General features: G+C 43.0%; 1 protein-coding gene across 1 annotated transcript; it reads right to left on the reverse strand.

Moving 5' to 3' along the window:
• Positions 1-634: 634 nt before the first annotated feature.
• LOC119307258 lies at positions 635-3,375 on the reverse strand. The gene is made up of 5 exons (XM_037583338.1): positions 3,219-3,375; positions 2,563-2,781; positions 1,514-1,580; positions 1,232-1,406; positions 635-1,150 (listed from the first exon to the last, which is right to left on the reverse strand). Exons 1-5 carry the CDS (start codon positions 3,224-3,226, stop codon positions 924-926), a joined length of 696 nt encoding a protein of 231 aa, XP_037439235.1. The 5' UTR covers positions 3,227-3,375; the 3' UTR covers positions 635-923.
• Between the last annotated feature and the right edge of the window lie 16,023 nt (positions 3,376-19,398).

Raw genomic sequence — 19,398 nt, forward strand, 5'->3', positions numbered from 1 at the left:
TAATACTACTACCTAAGCAATAAAAAGCTTTAACACAAGCCCATATGAAACATTCAACTTGTTCATCAGCATAAACTGCACAATTGGTTCCACTGATGCATTAACACAAGCTTCTATAGCTTATTAATTTGAGCTGCTCATTAAAAAACTTGGCTCAGACAAAAGATTTTCTACCATAGTTTTTTGAGATAATTCAAACTTAGCACAAAGAGAACATCTCCTAAACAGAACGAAAATTAAACAGAGCACTCTCCTAAGCCATGGTGGCGACCTACTCGAGGTATGACAGCTCGCGTCAGCATGAGACTGTCGACTCCTCCAATGCCCGCACTCTGCAGCTACGTGTTGCTCTGCGCGGTAACTATCCAAGGAGTTGAAGATGAAGATGCCTGATACGTGTATAACTCCCAAAAACTTTAATACCAAAGTCATACAAATACACCAAAGTCACACAAATATGTCTATAACTCCCCAAAACTAAGTGTGATAATACCAAAGTCACACAAATATATATAACTCCCAAAAACTTGGTGTAGAACTCATCCCTGATATTCTCTAGTCGAAGCCAATAATTTGTTTAACTAATACAGCATAATATAATACCAAAGTCACAACACAAAAATATCCGACAAGCTCAGAACAACAATATCCAAAGATCGCATACCATTTCTATGGCTGTACAACATCTACAACTATTTATTCCATATATCTGCTAAATGTCACCTGACATGATCCATTGCATTCTTTAGCTAATGCAAACACATAGTACAAGCTTAGAACAACAATATCCAAAGATCGCATACCATTTCTACGTCTGCACAACATCTACGAATGTTTATTCCATATATCTGCTAATGTGACCTGAATTGATCGACATGGTTAGGAACTAAAGACGGCCACAATGAGCATCCAAGGGACCCAGTTCAGAATACTCTCTTTCCTACTTCCTCTTGAACGTTGGAGGAGGCCGAACTCGGGCAGCAAGTGAATGGCATTCCACGAAATTCAGAGAATGTACGAGGCTTGAATTGTTGTACCATCCGGTCCTTATCATTTCCACAAACAAACTTACGGGAACCAACAGGGTGCAAAATGTCCCGGTTGCCAGGACAGAATGCGCAGCTCCTCCTGTACCGGTCAAGAGGCTCTTCTGCAAGAGCATGCATGTTAAACACATTAATCAAAACTAATAAACCAGTTAAGAAAGGAGGTTACAGACATAGATACATACCGATGATGGTGCACACTTCAACAATAGGTTTTGGGTTGTAGTGCACCTCAGCGAAGAAGCGCTTGATTTTGTTGCTTTTGCGACTGCGAGCCCAGAAGTTGACGTGAGCCCACAGCTGTTTCCTGAAACTAGCTCTGGATTCCATCAGAGGCTTCACAGCATCAAACTCGTCACCCTGCAGAAATTACATCTTATGTAATGAAACATGCAGCACAACTTAATTGCGATGAACTTGATCAGGACCAGTTAAATCACTAGTTGAATGAGAAGAAAGGCATGTACCGGGTGCCTGGCATTGTAATAGTGGAGAGCGTGGCGGACGTGAGGCATGATGGTGGTGTCGCGCTTTCTGCATCATATGAACTTAGTGTATAATTTATTTGATATGTTAAGTTGTTGAACATACACACGAGCATACTAATATATAAAAGACAATCTGCCCTACTATTGAATGCAAACAAGTCTTCTCATTAAGGCACATCATGATCAACAAAACTGGAGCCGATGGGTAATGTCACACAAATCTTTCCATAATGCAATTCTCCAGCCACAACAAAAGAACCAGATTGTTATTTGTAACTGCAAGCTTGGGATGTCGCGACAGTGTGCAGAAATCATAAGAGCGATTGGAGTCACATGAGCATGCTATATTTATAACTTCCATTAGGATTTCCTCAATCGGTGCATCAAAAAAAGTTAAATAAATAAAAAGGCTTGTATCTGAGAATTATAGTTTTTTGACTTCAACCACAGTTGCCAAACACTCATAAGCTGCCATTCAACAAAGGCCAACAAAAGAAGACTTTGTGATGAACATGTCTATGCTCGAGGAGTCAGAAGCTTTTTGGTTAAAACTGAAGGCAAGGATATCACTGTGTTTATGTCGCAACTGTCAAGGATAACCTTTTGTTGACCATAACTACATGTGCTATGCGCAAGCGGACATCAAATGTGACTGAACTTATCTTCAGTAGCATCACATTTTAAAATTAATTGCCGCTGTGGTCTTCGAGTTTGTTCCTTCAAGGTTGACAGGACCAATTCACAGAGCTCCAAATCAAGGGACTTGGTGCAGGCAAGTTTATGTGTTATTCCCATTTTCTTAACAGCAGACACACGCACTGAGTGATTGAACATACTTTTAACTGTAAGTAGGAACTGTGGAGTAATTTCGTTCATATTCTAGACTTTCGATACGTTGCACCCCAAGAATTTATCACGCTTATGCTACTTTCGGTCAACAAATTTAATGCATCAATTGCCAAGTGATTCCGATTTTCAGAAACCTCTACTGCAGGGCTGACTATTTCAGGCGGACATGACATACGTACCTTTCTGACCGGCCCGAAGGTAATGTAGGACACTTACTCCATCGCTTCACTTTGCGCTCGTGCTCGTGTAGGTGACTCTGCAATCGTACCCGCTCCTCAAGGGATAGCTGCGGCAGCAGCTCCTCCAGCGATGGCGCAATAAACGGCCCAGGCTCCTGTCTAACAGAATCCGGCCCAGACTCCATCAGTGATTTGGAATAGACCCCCACCGAAGGTGATCTGTAGAAGGAATATGCCCATTAATTTTGCAAAACATCTTCAGAATAACAGGGTAACAAATAATTCGCTGCAGTTTATATTAACAGTGACAGCAGACACTTATCCTACTAAAGTAGTGCAGCTCCAATGTTATATACACAACCAATGCAATTACCTAACACACCGGAGGTAGTTAAAAAGATGGCACGCATCTAACTGTAGATATTTACAGCCAATTGCAATTACCAATTGCTAAAATCATCAGAGGTAAGTATCAATTGCACAACAGATTAAGGACGGTTACTGCAATTAGCACCGAAATCGCAGCAGGTATTTAGATCGCTCAAATCGTCCCATTCATAACAAATAAAAACTAGAAACAACCCTAGTTCATGGCTTGTCTGTTGCAAAGACGTGCGTGCAGATCTGAGGTGCGCGATAGGAGAAAGAGAGTTTACGTCGTCATGGGGGCGGGGCTCCGACGTCAGGCAGCAGGCGGTCCAAAGTTTTGGTGGGAGGGGGGGCGGCGAAGAGGCGCGCCGGCGTCTGCACGGCCGGACGCGGGGGCGGGGGGCCGAAGAGGCGCGCCGGCGTCTGCGCGGCCGGAGGAGGGAGGAGGTCGAGCTTCTTGAGGAGCGCGGAAGGGCCTACACGCGTGCGCTAGGAGGTGTAAGGCGGAATAGGAGCCCACGAGGGGATTAGGTTCCTATATATGACTTCTAGCGACTGTCATGGACTCGTGCGCTTGGCGGTCGGCCGTTAGATGCGGAGGATTAAAGGACACCCAGCTAATTAGGCGTTGACAGGCTCTATCTTACTCCAGAGCAAGAAATGCGAGAATTCAGTGAACTAGCTCTTGGATTTCACAGGAAACTAGTTAGGGTTGGAAGTGGTCGCCAACCACCCGGTGGCGGCTAGGGTTTTACACCCATCTACATCGATGCCTCTCCGGAATGGATCTGAGGTCCTTATAAGGGAAAAAAGGTTCAATGAATCCAATAATAAGAGTAGGATGTTCCTACAAGCTCTCTCAGAGCTCAGGCACTCTCGGCGGTCGGATCGTTTTCCTTGATGCACTTTCGGCCAACCGATCGAGATCTGGAGAAGGCTGGGCCGTTGGATCTGGGATCAGCACTGCTGGAATGAATAGTTTCACTCCGTCCATGCCACCGCGCGTTATTTGTGTGACCCGCCGAGCGCATTTTCGTCATTTCACTTTATGGTGGTATAAAAGGGGGCCACGCCCGTGGAGAAACCTAGCCGGCTCCTCCTCCCTGCCGTAGCTGCATCGCTCTCTCCCACGCACCCGCCTCCCTTCCTCTTCCTCCTACCCCTAGCGCCACCACTGTTGCCTCCTTCCCTGCCGCCGTCCTTCTCCTCCTCACCCGCCGCCGCCCGGCCTCCTCCCAACCCGCGCCTCCCTCTCCTCCTTCCCCGCCGCCACCCGGCCTACTCCCCACCCGGGCCTCCCTCTCCTCCTTGCACCCCTCTGATCTGGCGCCGCCAAACCCTAACACCCCGCCCCGGCCCCGGCTCCCACGGGAGGGAAGGAGGAATGGCGAGGCGATGCAAAGGCGGCGGCGTATGGAACGCGGCGCGAGCGGCGTGGCCCAAGGGGCCGAAGAGGCGCGCCGGCATCTGCACGACCGGACGCGGGGGTGGGGGGCCGAAGAGGCGCGCCGGCGTCTGCGCGGCCGAACGCGGGGGGTCGGGAGGGGCGAAGAGGCGCGCCGGCGTCTGCGCGACCGGAAGAGGAAGGAGGTCGAGCTTCTTGAGAAGCGCGAAAGGGCTACACGCGTGCGCTGTGAGGTGTAAGGCGGAATAGGAGCCCACGAGGGGATTAGGTTCCTATATATGACTTCTAGCGACTGTCATGGACTCGTGCGCTTGGCGGTCGGGCGATAGATGCGGAGGATTAAAGGACACCCAGCTAATTAGGCGTTGACAGGCTCTATCTCACTTCAGAGCAAGAAATGCGAGAATTCAGTGAACTAGCTCTTGGATTTGAGAGGAAACTAGTTAGGGTTCCTATTACAAGAGGGAAGTGGTCGCCAACCACCCGGTGGCGGCTAGGGTTTACATCCATCTACATCGATGCCTCTCTGGAATGGTCTGAGGTCCTTATAAGTGAAAAAAGGTTCAATGAATCCAATAATAAGAGTAGGATGTTCCTACAAGCTCTCTCAGAGCTCAGGCACTCTCGGCCATCGGATCGGTTTCCTTGATGCATTTTCGGCCGACCGATAAAGATTTGGAGAAGGCTGGGCCGTTGGATCTGGGATCAGCACTGCTGGAATGAATAGTTTCACTCCGTCCATGCCACCGCGCGTTATTTGTGTGAGCCGCCGAGCGCATTTTCGTCATTTCACTTTATGTTGGTATAAAAGGGGGCCACGCCCGTGGAGAAACCTAGACGGCTCCTCCTCCCTCCCGCAGCCGCCTCGCTCCCTCCTACGCACCCGCCTCCCTTCCTCTTCCTCCCGCCCCTAGCGCCACCACTGTTGCCTCCTTCCCCGCCGCCGTCCTTCTCCTCCTCACCCGCCGCCGCTCGGCCTCCTCCCAACCCGCGCCACCCTCTGCTCCTTCCCCACCGCCACCCGGCCTCCTCCCCACCCGCGCCTCCCTCTCCTCCCTCCACCCCTCCGATCTGGTGTCGCCAAACCCTAACGCCCCGCCCCGGCCCCGGCTCCCACAGGGGGGAAGGAGGAATGGTGAGGCGATGCAAAGGCGGCGGCGTATGGGACACGGCGCGGGCGGCGTGGCCCAGGGGGTCGGCCTCCTCGTCCCCTACGCTTCTCTCCTCTGCCCCCAGCGCATAGTCGCGCTGCTCCTCTTCCTCTCTCGCGTCCGTCCCGGCGGCGGCGATGATTTGCAGGCAATGGGCGAGTCCCTGTAGGGGGGAGAGAGAGGATGAGGGCCTCTCGCGCTCGCTTGTGACCCTCAGTCGTGGCTAGGGTTTCGGGCTGGGCATTGCCTTCGTCGCCGGTGTAGCTCTGGTGGACTCCGGCGGCTCCTCTTCGTCTCCTCCCTCGCCCCAACGTGAGGAAAAGAAGAAACGAAGCACCTCACCTGGCTCCTCAGAACGCAGGCACTTTTGGCTGTCGGAACCACTTCTCTGTTAAGTAACTAGAGATACTTTTGAAGTAATTAGTAAGTTTGGTCCTTGCTTAGCCATATAATCATAGGACAAATATGTCGTGGTTGCAGTTGTTTGAATCCAGGTGATGCTTTTAGGTGCTTTGTGAAAGTAGCTACAGTTTCCTGTTTGAGATGGGGATATTCCCTAGATTAGCAAATGCACATTTGATTATGATGTTATGTTGTGTTGTTAGCATGTAGAAATATTAGTATAAGCTCCGCAGAGAAGAAAAGCCACGAATTTGTAGGAGCTGATTACATCATTTATTTGTGATGTTTATGGTTGTAGTGGTTGACGGCGACCATGTTCTCAAGACCGGTTCCGATGATTTGTATCTTTGTTGGTGCTCTAATAGAAAATGTGAAGGTTCTTCATGACCACAATGAGACATCGGTTTTGTTTACTTTTGAACATAATGAGTACATGTTGAAGGTTTCTCGTCCCGCTTCCTCTATAGCCCGTATGAGCTTTAGTCGGAACACTGCGTGTCGATGGTATATATATGTGGAACTACCTAAGGTCACAATCCTATATCATTTGTTGATTTTAAATAATATGGAAATGACCTAAGAGATCATGAAGTACTGTAGGATTATTTTTTATATGATATGTGCCTTGAATTCATCTTGGCTAACCACAATCTCTTGGGACAGATTGTTACATTGCCTGAGCTATATGTATTTTGTCTTCAAGGCTTTAAGTGTGGTTAGCACAACATACAGATACACTTTGGCAGTAGTGCAATGGGGGTCTGGCTGCGTCTTTCAAGAGTGGTGTCAATAACGAGAGGCTTCTATGACAATGGAGGCAGCAACAAGCATATATATACTGTAGCTTTGAGGCACTAAATTGTGTATGTTCTGAACTTACATTAGAGCTTCACATATCATTATATCGTGAGTCAGCAAAAAAAATGCATTGCAAAATTGTACACTTTTCTTTCGACCGTTTGACATCTTAATCCTTTTAGGTTGGCATGGAAGTCTATGAGTGGATTTTTGTTATTGTGTTGAGCCATGCTTTGATCTATTAATTGGCCAATATTTCATGTCATATTTTCTTTAGATGCATCACTTGTAGTTATCCTTTGATTTCTATTAGTTGGCTAGTATTTTTTTTCTGGAGCCGTAATTCTGTTATAGCATTTCCCTGCCTTTTTTTGCTTTGAAAAACACCATTGATCAGAAACTGATTGTGCTAGAAGGATATTTAAGCATAGCTAGGATATTTATATTTTAGTTGGCAAATAGTTCTGCCAGTTTTGTGATTTATCTGTTATCTATTTCTTTCACCTTTTAATACTTTGAATATACTAGCACATATTGTTCGTTGCTTTGTAAAGTTAACTTTTGTAGGAACCTGATTTGCAAAGTTTAACTTTCTATTACAGTTTGGCATGTTCCAACTAATCGATGCCCTGCTGGTCCTCTTCGTGTCTCTGGCGGTAGTGCCACTTGCCATCCAGCGGCCAATGAGGTACTATGGCACAACTGACATAATCTCTGTTTTTTCCCTTACATTTAAAATTTTGTTATCTGTCATGTACTTACTAATGCTTTGACCTGAGACTATAACCATTGTAGTTGTACTGCTTCAATGTAAGGTGCCAGTAAAAGGCCTTTTGATTTTACCTTCGGCACTACAAGCAGCTAATAGATAGGCCCATTATTGCTTGGATGATGATAAGTTTTGACCACAAGAATGTTCTAACAAATCTTATCCTTGATTGCAGCTAAAAGAGACCTGACTAGGCCCCGGTCATTTCCGCCTCTGATGGTGCTCCTAGATGTGCTACACATCGCCTACTCGTCTCCTTGGCCGCTTTAGTGCCAGTGGCGTTCATGCTCGTCGGCGGGATGGTGCAAGGCGCAACTCTGACGCGGTTCCTCGCCTATATTGATGTGGCGCTTGTCTAGTTGATGCACTATGCCCTACTCATGCATCGGTTCCTACTTGGGCTCTGTAGTTGTGGATCCATGCCATTTTAAGGTTTGCAGGCTGTTGTTCATGTTTAGTTGCTATCATAGGAGCTCATGTGATGCTCTGGTTTACATGTGGATGCCCTGGTCCTATAGCTATGCTCCTGGATTTTCTAGATTGATCAGTGGCGTTCGTGCTAGGGTGATGATGATTAATCGTGGCTGAAATAAGTGTGCCTTTGAGCAATCGTGGCACCTGTGTGATACGGTTGGATCCTCCCTCTTGTCTCTAGAATCCATTTTGATCCTATGATACTTGTTGTTGTCCTTGGATGGTCATTCTTATTGAGTGATAACTAGGGCAGCTCCATTGTATGAACAAATTGATCTGGTGATAAGAGATGACGGGGGTAGGTTATATGATAGAGGAAAGGTGAATCTGAGCCCACTATGCAATAAAACTGCAGCTACCTCCCCTAATGTGTGTAATATTGAAGGCAAAAAGGAACTTTTCATGTCTTGCTACTTTAAAATTCCAAAAGGTTCATTCTTCCTTTGTTGATTACTTAACCATGTTTTTGTTTTGCTGTGGTTTTGGTTGAGATACTAAAGGTTGTTTATATATGAAAAGAACAGACACTTATAGTTTTGTATGCCTCAACTGTAGCTTAGGATCCAGTGTTGTACTGCTTTGCCTAACTAAAAAAACTCTAATCAATAATAGTGGTTCTTTCCATCTGATTTGAACTGAGAGAGGGTCATTGATTCTTGATCTTAAAGTGACTCCATTTTTCTATGCCTCATGCTCATGCTGCTCTATGTTCCCTTTTAAAAATTCTTGCTTGCATTTTGGGTTGGTTTTCTGCTCTATGTTCCCTTTTAACGTTTCTTTCCGTTGTTGTTGCACTCCCTTTTGGGCGTTCATTTCATGCCCAGGATCTTGCAAATTGCGCATGTGCCGAGCTTGCTTTAAAGTACGGGCTGCGGAGACGTCGAGCACCTCAAGGCTGGATGTTCCTACAAGCTCTCTCAGAGCTCAGGCACTCTCGGCCATCGGATCGGTTTCCTTGATGCATTTTCGTCCGTTCAGATGGAGATCTGGAGAAGGCTGGGCCATTGGATCTGGGATCAGCACTGCTGGAATGAATAGTTTCACTTCGTCCATGCCACGGCGCGTTATTTGTGTGACCCGCCGAGGAGCTCATGTGATGCCTTGGTTTACATGTGGATGCCCTGGTCCTATAGTTATGCTCCTAGATTTGCTAGATTGATCAGTGGCGTTCGCTCTAGGGCGATGATGATTAATCGTGGCTGAAATAAGTGTGCCTTTGAGCAATCGTGGCACCTGTGTGTATCAGGTTGGATCCTCCCTCTTGTCTCAAGAATCCTTTTTGATCCTGTGATACTTGTTTGTGTCCTTGGATGGTCATTCTTGTTGAGTGATAACCAGGGCAGCTCCATTGTATGAACAGATTGATCTGGTGATAAGAGATGACTGGGGTAGGTTATATGATCGAGGAAAGGTGAATATGATCCCACTATGCAATCAAACTGCAGCTACCTCCCCTAATGTGTGTAATATTGAAGGCAAAAAAGAATGTTTCATGTCTTGCTACTTTAAAATTCCAAAAGGTTCATTCTTCCTTTGCTGGTTACTTAACCATGTTCTTTGTTTTGCTGTGGTTTTGGTTGACATACTAAAGGTTGTTTATATATGAAAAGAACAGACACTTATAATTTTGTATGCCTCAACCGTAGCTTAGGATCCAGTGTTGTACTGCGTTGCCTAATTAAAAAAACTCTAATCAATAATAATGGTTCTTTCCTTCTGATTTGAACCGAGAGAGGGCCATTGATTCTTGATCTTAAGGTGACTCCATTTTTCTATGCCTCATGCTCATGCTGCACTATGTTCCCTTTTAAAAATTCTTGCTTGCATTTTGGGTTGGTTTTTTGCTCTATGTTCCCTTTTAGCGTTTCTTTCCATTGTTGCTGCACTCCCTTTTGGGCGTTCATTTCATGCCCAGGATCTTGCAAATTGTGCATGTGTCAAGCTTGCTTTAGAGTACGGGCTGCGGAGACGTCGAGTACCTCAAGGTGAGACACGTTCGATTAAAGACGCGGGACTCCTCTCCCCGTCAATCTCGCGCTGCTTCTGCTCACCATCCCTCTCTCTGACCGCTGCAGGTCACCCATGTTGTGGAGTTGGACGAGGTTTCTGCCGCCTGTTATTCCTGCAGAAGGTGAGCAATCGTCATTGATCCATCAAGCTACCTCTTCGTCATGCATGGAGATTGATTGCAGACAGTCCTTTTTCTGCTGGTTACAAATTCCAGGTCTAGAGATGATTTACTCTACCAGGCGGCAGTACTCGAAGCACACATGATCCTGAACCTCAACAACAACCCCTGCTTTTCTAGGCCCTAATGTAAGATGAATCACGCCTGTTATCAAGCTAGAGTGTACTATGAAGTAATCTGAAGTCTGAAGATTTGATATCTCTGGATTATCATCATGCATGTGGGTGATGTGTTGATACATGCTCTCTGCATGCATATGTTGTTGTTCATTCTGAAACAGACCTGAACTTAACTTTGAGTCAACTTCGTCCATGGTAGGTTGCAACGGCCGTGACGGCGTCGAGGCTCAGGAGTGGGGCCGTCGACGTGGAGCAAGCAGAGGAGGAGTGACTACTACCCCAACGGCAGCCTCTTCTCCCTTGTCCACGGTCAGTGCCTCTTCTCCATTGTTGGTTGCTTTGCTCCTTTTATGTTGCTGTACACTGAAATGAAATGAAATGAAATGTATGCACTGAAATGAAATGAATATACTCCAATTTGAAAAGGAGTATATAGGTGTTGAGCTATGCCATGAATAATAATGCAATAATCCTCTGTTCACTTTTTCTCATTTTCTTCTGCAATCCATCACTGCGTTATTAGTCATGCCACCGTCTATATATATAGGTGTTGAGCTGTGCCATAAACAACTTACTTTTTTCAGATCAAAACCAAGAACAAAATGTGCAAAATAACGAAATTATATTTTTTTCTTTGTAATAGGGTACGCCATGCGAGTTCTGCATCACGCCAGTTCTGAATATGGTAGGGAGGTTTAATATATCAATTAGTTGAGGCATAGGTTGCATTTGCCTAATATATGAAGTATGTCAGATGTTAATAGATTAAGTAAATTACTTAGTACCATGGATTTTGGTGGACATATCAGAGGCGGGGGAAGAGAGAGTAAATAGAACATACATGCATTTTATTTCCTTCACAATTTGTGCTTTCATGCATAAAGAAACAATGGCTGCCCGTTAGACTATCACAAAGAAACTCCAAGGAAATTAAATTGTAACAGTAGGAGACCGGAAACTAAAGAGGGAATATGTTGAGGCAGCATGAGGGATTAGCTAAATTCTGTTGCTTGTAAAAGAACTACCATAATGTGACTCACATTGATCATTCACATGATCAAGTCATGTGTGTACCAAGACAAAATCAAATACATGGTACGACACATTCATGCATAAAACAAAAAGATTCCTTGCCTATTGGCATTACAAACCACGATTCCGCTAACAAAAGAAATGCAAAATTGGCATTCTGAAAAAAAGAAGCACATAGGATCCTGAACCTCAACAACAACCCCTGCTTTTCTAGGCCCTAATGTAAGATGAATCACGCCTGTTACTTCAAGCTAGAGTGTACTCTGAAGTAATCTGAAGTCTGAAGATTTGATATCTCTGGATTATCATCATGCATGTGGGTGATGTGTTGATACATGCTCTCTGCATGCATATGTTGTTGTTCATTCTGAAACAGACCTAAACTTAACTTTGAGTCAACTTCGTCCATGGTAGGTTGCAACGGCCGTGAAGGCGTCGAGGCTCAGGAGTGTGGCCGTCGACGTGGAGCAGGCAGAGGAGGAGTGACTATTACCCCAACGGCAGCCTCTTCTCCCTTGTCCTCTGAGTTGTAATGCCAATTTTGCATTTCTTTTGTTAGCGGAATCGTGGTCTGTAATGCCAATAGGCAAGGAATCTTTTTGTTTTATGCATCAATGTGTCGTACCATGTATTTGATTTTGTCTTGGTACACACATGACTTGATCATGTGAATGATCAATGTGAGTCACATTATGGTAGTTCTTTTACAAGCAACATAATTTAGCTAATCCCTCATGCTGCCTCAACATATTCCCTCTTTAGTTTCCGGTCTCCTACTGTTACGGTTTAATTTCCTTGGAGTTTCTTTGTGATAGTCTAACGGGCAGTCATTGTTTCTTTATGCATGAAAGCACAAATTGTGAAGGAAATAAAATGCATGTATGTTCTGTTTACTCTTTCTTCCCCCGCCTCTGATATGTCCACCAAAATCCATGGTACTAAGTAATTTACTTAATCTATTAACATCTGACATACTTCATATATTAGGTAAATGCAACCTATGCCTCAACTAATTGATATATTAAACCTCCCTACCATATTCAGAACTGGCATGATGCAGAACTCGCATGGCGTACCCTGTTACAAAGAAAAAAAATATAATTTCGTTATTTTGTACATTTTGTTCTTGGTTTTGATCTGAAAAAAGTAAGTTGTTTCTCACTGACAATACATCAGTATAATTTGATAGTTCAACACTGATTTGCACTACTTGAGAAATTATTAGGATTTACCAATATATGATAACAAATGTTTACCAATATAATTATGATGTTGCTTGGGCAGTGAAGGTACTGGTGCCCGTGCGACGCATCATTGTTGTAATGGAAAATAGCATAATTTAGACGCCTAATTTTTAGTTCTGCAAGTTGTATCCTTTTTGAGGTGGAGCAACTTTGTGGTCTGCTAATTTAGAGAGACTGGTTGGCCTTCAATTATTTGCGTCGTTGCTTGATCCTACTAGCTCAATGTGCATTGGTTGTTTAATTGTTTCCTGTTTGTACCCCCTACATGCACTAACCTTTTTATCTAGCACTAATGGTATTTATTTTATCATAGGTTGGAACTGCTCTGTTGGATCCTTACCTTTCTTTTGCAGCGACACTGAATGGTTTGGCTGGTCCACAACACAGTCTCAGGTAATCTTGATTTTACATGGTGAATGTTCTCTATTGCATCGTGATCAACTCGTGCTTGCCAAATGGATCTCCTGAAACAAATTCTTCCTAATAAATTGCAAAAGCCCTATTGAAGAAGAAATATGTTGGTGTCCTTCTTAAATGATGTATGTACTGATTGGCTTTGTGAGTTCCTCGCAGATTGTGCTTTTCATTCTTATGTAGCAATGCATCACTTCTCTAGGTGAAAAATGATAGAAACAAATGCTCGGTTTAAATTTTGGTGTCATTTTATATCTTCCAGCCTTTATGATAAATTCTTCTTATCCAATTGTAATGATACCAAAAATAACTGAGACAGCATGAAACAGAATATATTGGCTGGTGGCGGCATGTTCAAGTATGCGAAACGATGAGCTCCAACTTCTTTTTATTCCAGCTCTATGCCGTAGGTGAGTTGCGACCTTCTTCCCCACGTGTTCGTGATAATCAGTTAACTTCCAAAGGGAATTGGGATTGTGATTAGTATCTTTAGACATTGGTCATATTCGTCAGTACTCACCGTCCCTTTCATTTCTCCTCATTTCTTAAATGTATTGGCCTCTCGTATATACAATTGAAATTGATGTGCCAAACGACAAGAAAAAGAGTAGACAGAAGCATACTTTCCTGTATTTGGGTGTATATGATTTTTGATATGAAGTGAAAAGGCATAGTTGTTCTCACTATGCCAAACTCCACCTTTACTTAAAGCCTTTGGCAAGTCATTTTGGTCATTCAGCATGCTACTGTTAAAGCCCTAAAACTGCAGTGTATAGCATTTGATGATGGAGTAGGTCATGACTGGTTTCAAACGCTCCTTTTTCATTTGCTGTAGCATATTTATCTGGTACCTAAGAATTCTATGCCATGGAGGGTAATGTCAAAATATGTTTTTTTGTGATGAGCGCAATTAAGAGTGCCAACACAATATTAAAACTAGATTAAACATTAGCTCTGACCAGATGGCCATTTATTTTGTCATATTACAGGGCAGATAAAGAGTGGATGCCCAACTGCTCTGATGTAGGCCGCTCCGAATCAATTATCCGATATATGGCGTCTCTTGAAAGTAACTAAGAACCGGCGACCTAGTTTTTGTTGTGCCTGCATTATTTGCTATGCCAGAATACTTCCCATTGCCCAGTTCTACTTTGGTATTTCCTTCTGCATCAGCTTATTAGATTTCAACCTTACATGTTCATCTTGGAAAAGATCTTAAATCATAATTTGGTGTCTCCGTTCAGTGCTAATCAATAAAAAATATTGTTGTTTCTTGTAATGATGAACATTTTATAGTTGTAGCATAATTAGATAGTGATATTGTTAAAGGTTAACTGATTTATGAAAATACTCCATTATTATTCTGCATATCGCCATTTCTTTTACTGTATACACGCTTTCAAAAGTTAGCTAGGCAATTGGTTCACACGTAGTGTGCAGTGACATACCTAATCTCTTCATGCAAATATAATCCACGATATTGTCTATTTCTATTGTGTGCTCCATCGAGGTGTTAAATGAACTTAGGAATACATATAGCACGTGACGGAGACACATGACCACCGGAAGATTTCACTAATTTATATGCTTAGGCAGGTTCACTGGATGATATGCATCATGGACCGTAGGTACTATTTGGTTTAGTTTAATACAAAAAATCTCTATACAATCTGTTGATATTAAGGTATAATAACTGAAAACTTCTAGAGGTTAATGGGAAAGCAGAACTGATAAGCATAAGCATAAGCAGCTAGAAATGTTTTATCTGCTTGTGAACACATAAAGCCAAAAAAGAATGTGCGCTATAAGTATAAAAATACCACGCCATATGAGAATAAGTAAGAATACTAATGAGCTTTCGCTCATGCTTATGAACTGATCCATCTACTTATATAGAATGATGAGATGTGATCATGCACGTGCATTATCCAATTTTTTACTACTAATTAGATAAGTTCAGCTATAACGGAGTTGGTATCATGCCCTTTTACATTGTGTACATTGTTTTGTATTCAAGATAAAATAATGCTGTTTTTTTCTCATTTGAATGTGAATGACATGATGCGTGTTTCTGTGCTCGCTGGTCCTCTTTTGTCCTGACCATTATGAATTTATAGCATTTCATATATACATAATTAATTTTTCCCATTTAGATATCATATGCTTTTCCTTTTACCAACACTACTATTTATGCGTGTTTCTTTTTCTATACCAGAGGAAACGAGTAGTATTGGTAGAGCATGGTGCTAGACAGGGAACGAGTCCCTAAGACCGCTCTTTGGAATTCCAATATAGATGAAGATAGAAGTGAAATTTGAGGGCCAACAAATATGTTGTATCGTGGATGTCCCCATTTACATCATTGTTTTATGAAATGCACTAACGCTTCTGGAAGGTTGTTCTGAGTATATTTGTATATTTGTTACAACAAGTATGATTTGGTGTGAAGTTATCCAATGTCGTGTGATGAACCTTGATGTTTAGTATTGAATCATTAGTAAGTGTTTAGTAACCTTCTGCTTTTTGAGATGTTACCTTTGTAGCAAAGTTGTTTTTGGTATAACTTTAACCTATATTGGGCAGTTGCCTTGCTTATGCATGGATGTGCTGCAAACTTTGTTTTATATTAGGACATTGCTCTCTCATGTTCGCCCTTTTGGTACTGAACTGGATGGAAGTGGTTACCTTTCATGGTCTCATGAATGTACTGAACAATCTCACGATGATGTTGAACTCAATGATGTCTTCTATTAGAAATGAATGTTTCTTATTCTTCCTCCTCCTCCTCCTCCTCCTCCTCCTCCTCTTCTTCTTCTTCTTCTTCTTCTACTTCTTCTTCTTCTTCTTCTTCTTCTTCTTCTTCTTCTTCTTCTTCTTATTCTTCTTCTTCTTCCTTATTTTATTGTCCTATTTCAATACGTACACTAAACCAGGATTCCTACTAACTCGAGAATTACTTGCTTCATCACATCGTTAGGACCAGCACCCTCGCGCCAAGGCGCGTTGCCGATCTAGTATAGAATCAGGGGAGAGAGGGGTGGCGGCTGGGATAGAGAGATAGCCTGGTGTTCTATTCTATTGGAGTTAGGGTTCCCTGTACAAGGGGGCAGCACATATATAGGCTGCTAGGTTACATGGTCCACATGGGCCATAAGCGCGTGCCCACACACACACTGAAGTACAGATAAGACACATCCCAACACCCCCCTCAAGAGGGATGATAGATATATATCATGCCCATCTTGTCACAAGCAAGATTGCTCTCCCTCATTCCCAAACCTTTTGTCAGACAATCGGCGACTTGTTGTCGAGAGCTCACATGAGTTATCTTGATGATTCCTCCACCTAATTTCTCTTTGATAAAGAATCTGTCTATCTCCACATGTTTTGTTCTATCATGTTGCACTGGATTATTAGCAATGCTGATTGCAGATTTGTTGTCACACCACACATTCAGAGGATCTTGTCTGACCACTTTCAGCTCAAGCAGAAGGCCTCTTACCCATAACATCTCACTCAGACCTTGAGACATTGCCCTATACTCGGCTTCTACAGTTGATTTTGACACCACCGGTTGTTTTTTGCTTCTCCATGATACCAACATTTTACCAACAAACACATAATAGGCAGAGGTTGATCGTCTACCATCAAGACAGCTAGCCCAATCAGCATCGCTATAACCGTCAACATTCAAATGGCCATTACTCTTGAACCATAGTCCCATACCAGGGCTTGCTACGTCTTGAGCTTGCGTTGGTTTTCCTTGAAGAGGAAAGGGTGATGCAGCACAGTAGCGTAAGTATTTCCCTTAGTTTTTGAGAAACAAGGTATCAGTCCAGTAGGAGGCTCCTCACAAGTCCCACGCACCTACACAAACAAAGAAAGAACTCGCAACCAACACGATAAATGGGTTATCAATCCCTTCACGGCCACTTGCGCAAGTGAGATCTGATAGAGATAATATGATAAGATAAATATATTTTTGGTGTTTTATGATATAGATTGGAAAAGTAAAGATGCAAATAAAATTAGATTGAAAGCTTATATGATAAGAGATAGACCCGGGGGCCATAGGTTTCACTAGTGGCTTCTCTCAAGATAGCATAAGTATTACAGTGGGTGGACAAATTACTGTCGAGCAATTGATACAAAAGCGAATAATTATGAGATTATCTAGGCATGATCATGTATATAGGCATCACGTCCGTGACATGTAGACCGACTCCTGCCTGCAACTACTACTATTACTCCACACATCGACCGCTATCCAGCATGCATCTAGAGTATTAAGTTCATAAGAACAGAGTAACGCTTTAAGAAAGATGACATGATGTAGAGGGATAAACTCATGCAATATGATATAACCCCCATCTTTTTATCCTCGATGGCAACAACACAGTACGTGCCTTGCTGCCCCTGTTGTCACTGGGAAATGTCACCGCAATATTGAACCCAAAGCTAAGCACTTCTCCCATGGCAAGAAAGATCAATCTAGTAGGCCAAACCAAACCGATAATTTGAAGAGACTTGCAAAGATAACTTAATCATACATAAAAGAATTCAGAGGAGATTCAAATATTTCTCATAGATAAACTTGATCATAAACCCACAATTCATCGGATCTCGACAAACACACAGCAAAAAGAGTTACATCGAATAGATCTCCAAGAAGAGGAAGGAGAACATGGTATTGAGATCCCAAAAGAGAGAAGAAGCCATCTAGCTAATAACTATGGACCCGAAGGTCTGAGGTAAACAACTCACAACTCGTCGGAGAGGCTATGGTGTTGATGTAGAAGCTCTCCATGGTCGATTCCCCCTCCGGCGGAGCGCCGGCAAAGGCTCCAAGATGGGATCTTGCGGATACAGAAGGTTACGGTGGTGGAAATAGTTTTTCGTCATCTCCCCTGGTGTTTTTGGGGTACATGGGTATATATAGGAGGAAGAGGTACGTCGGTGGACGCCCGAGGGGCCCACGAGACAGGGGGGCGTGCCCAATAGGGGGGCGCGCCCTCCACCCTCGTGGCCACCTCGGGAGCTTCTTGACTTGCACTCCAAGTCCTCTGGATCATGTTCATTCCAAAAAATCACGCTCCCGAAGGTTTCATTCCGTTTGGACTCCGTTTGATATTCGTTTTCTTTGAAACACTGAAATAGGCAAAAAACAGCAATACGGGCTAGGCCTCCGGTTAGTAGGCTAGTCCTAAAAATGATATAAAAGTGAAAAGTAAAGCCCATAAATATCCAAAACAGGTAATATAATAGCATGGAACAATCAAAAATTATAGATACGTTGGAGACGTATCAAGCATCCCCAAGCTTAATTCCTGCTCGTCCTCGAGTAGGTAAATGATAAAAACAGAATTTTTGATGTGGAATGCTACCTAGCATAATTCTCAATGTATTTATCTTTATTGTGGCATGAATGTTCAGATCCAAATGATTCAAAATAAAAGTTCATATTGACATAAACTATAATAATACTTCAAGCATACTAATCAAAGCAATCATGTCTTCTCAAAATAACATGGTTAAAGAAAGTTCATCCCTACAAAATCATATAGTTAGGCTATGCTTAATTTTTATCACACAAAATACTCCCATCAAGCATAACTCCGGTTTCAGCCAAGCAATTGTTTCATACTTTTTTCAACTTTCACGCAATATATGAGCGTGAGCCATGGATATACCACTATGGGTGGAGTAGAATATAATGACAGGGATTGTGTGGAGAAGACAAAAAATAGAAAGTCTCACATTGATGAGGATCATCAACGGGCTATGGAGATGCCCATCAATTGATGTCAACATGAGGAGCAGGGATTGCCATGCAACGGATGCACTAGAGCTATAAATGTATGAAAGCTCAACAAAAGAAACTAAGTGGGTGTGCATCCAACTTGCTTACTCATGAAGACCTAGGGCATTTGAGGAAGCCCATCGTAGGAATATACAAGCCAAGTTCTATAATGAAAAATTCCCACTAGTATATGAAAGTGACAACATATGAGACTTGCTATATGAAGAACATGGTGCTACTTTGAAGCACAAGTGTGGAGAAAAGATAGTAACATTGCCCCCCCTTTTTATTTTTTATTTCTTTTTCTTTCTTTTTTTTCTTTGGCCTTTCCTTTTTTTGGCCTTTCTTCTTTCTCTTTTTCTATTTTTTCTTTGGCCTTTTTTCTTTTCTTTTTGGACTTTCTTTTTTTAGGGACAATGCTCTAATAATGATGATCATCACACTTCTATATATTTACAAATCATGAATTACAACTCGAAACTAGAACAAGATATGGCTCTATATGAATGCCTCCGGCGGTGTACTGGGATGGGCAATGAATCAAGAGTTACATGTATGAAAATTTATGCATGGTGGCTTTGCCACAAATACGATGTCAACTACATGATCATGCAGGGCAATATGACAATAGCAATGAATGTCATGATGATAAACGGAACGGTGGAAAGTTG

The sequence above is a fragment of the Triticum dicoccoides genome, chromosome 5B (assembly GCF_002162155.2).
Source record: "Triticum dicoccoides isolate Atlit2015 ecotype Zavitan chromosome 5B, WEW_v2.0, whole genome shotgun sequence".
Taxonomy (NCBI): Eukaryota; Viridiplantae; Streptophyta; class Magnoliopsida; order Poales; family Poaceae; genus Triticum; species Triticum dicoccoides.

Excerpts from the sequence above, each read along its gene's own strand:
- LOC119307258 (XM_037583338.1), bottom strand. Across the intron at positions 1,407-1,513 it reads ATTACAATGCCAGGCACCCG|GGTGACGAGTTTGATGCTGT; the intron begins GTACATGCCTTT and ends TAATTTCTGCAG. Across the intron at positions 1,151-1,231 it reads TGAAGTGTGCACCATCATCG|AAGAGCCTCTTGACCGGTAC; the intron begins GTATGTATCTAT and ends ATGCTCTTGCAG.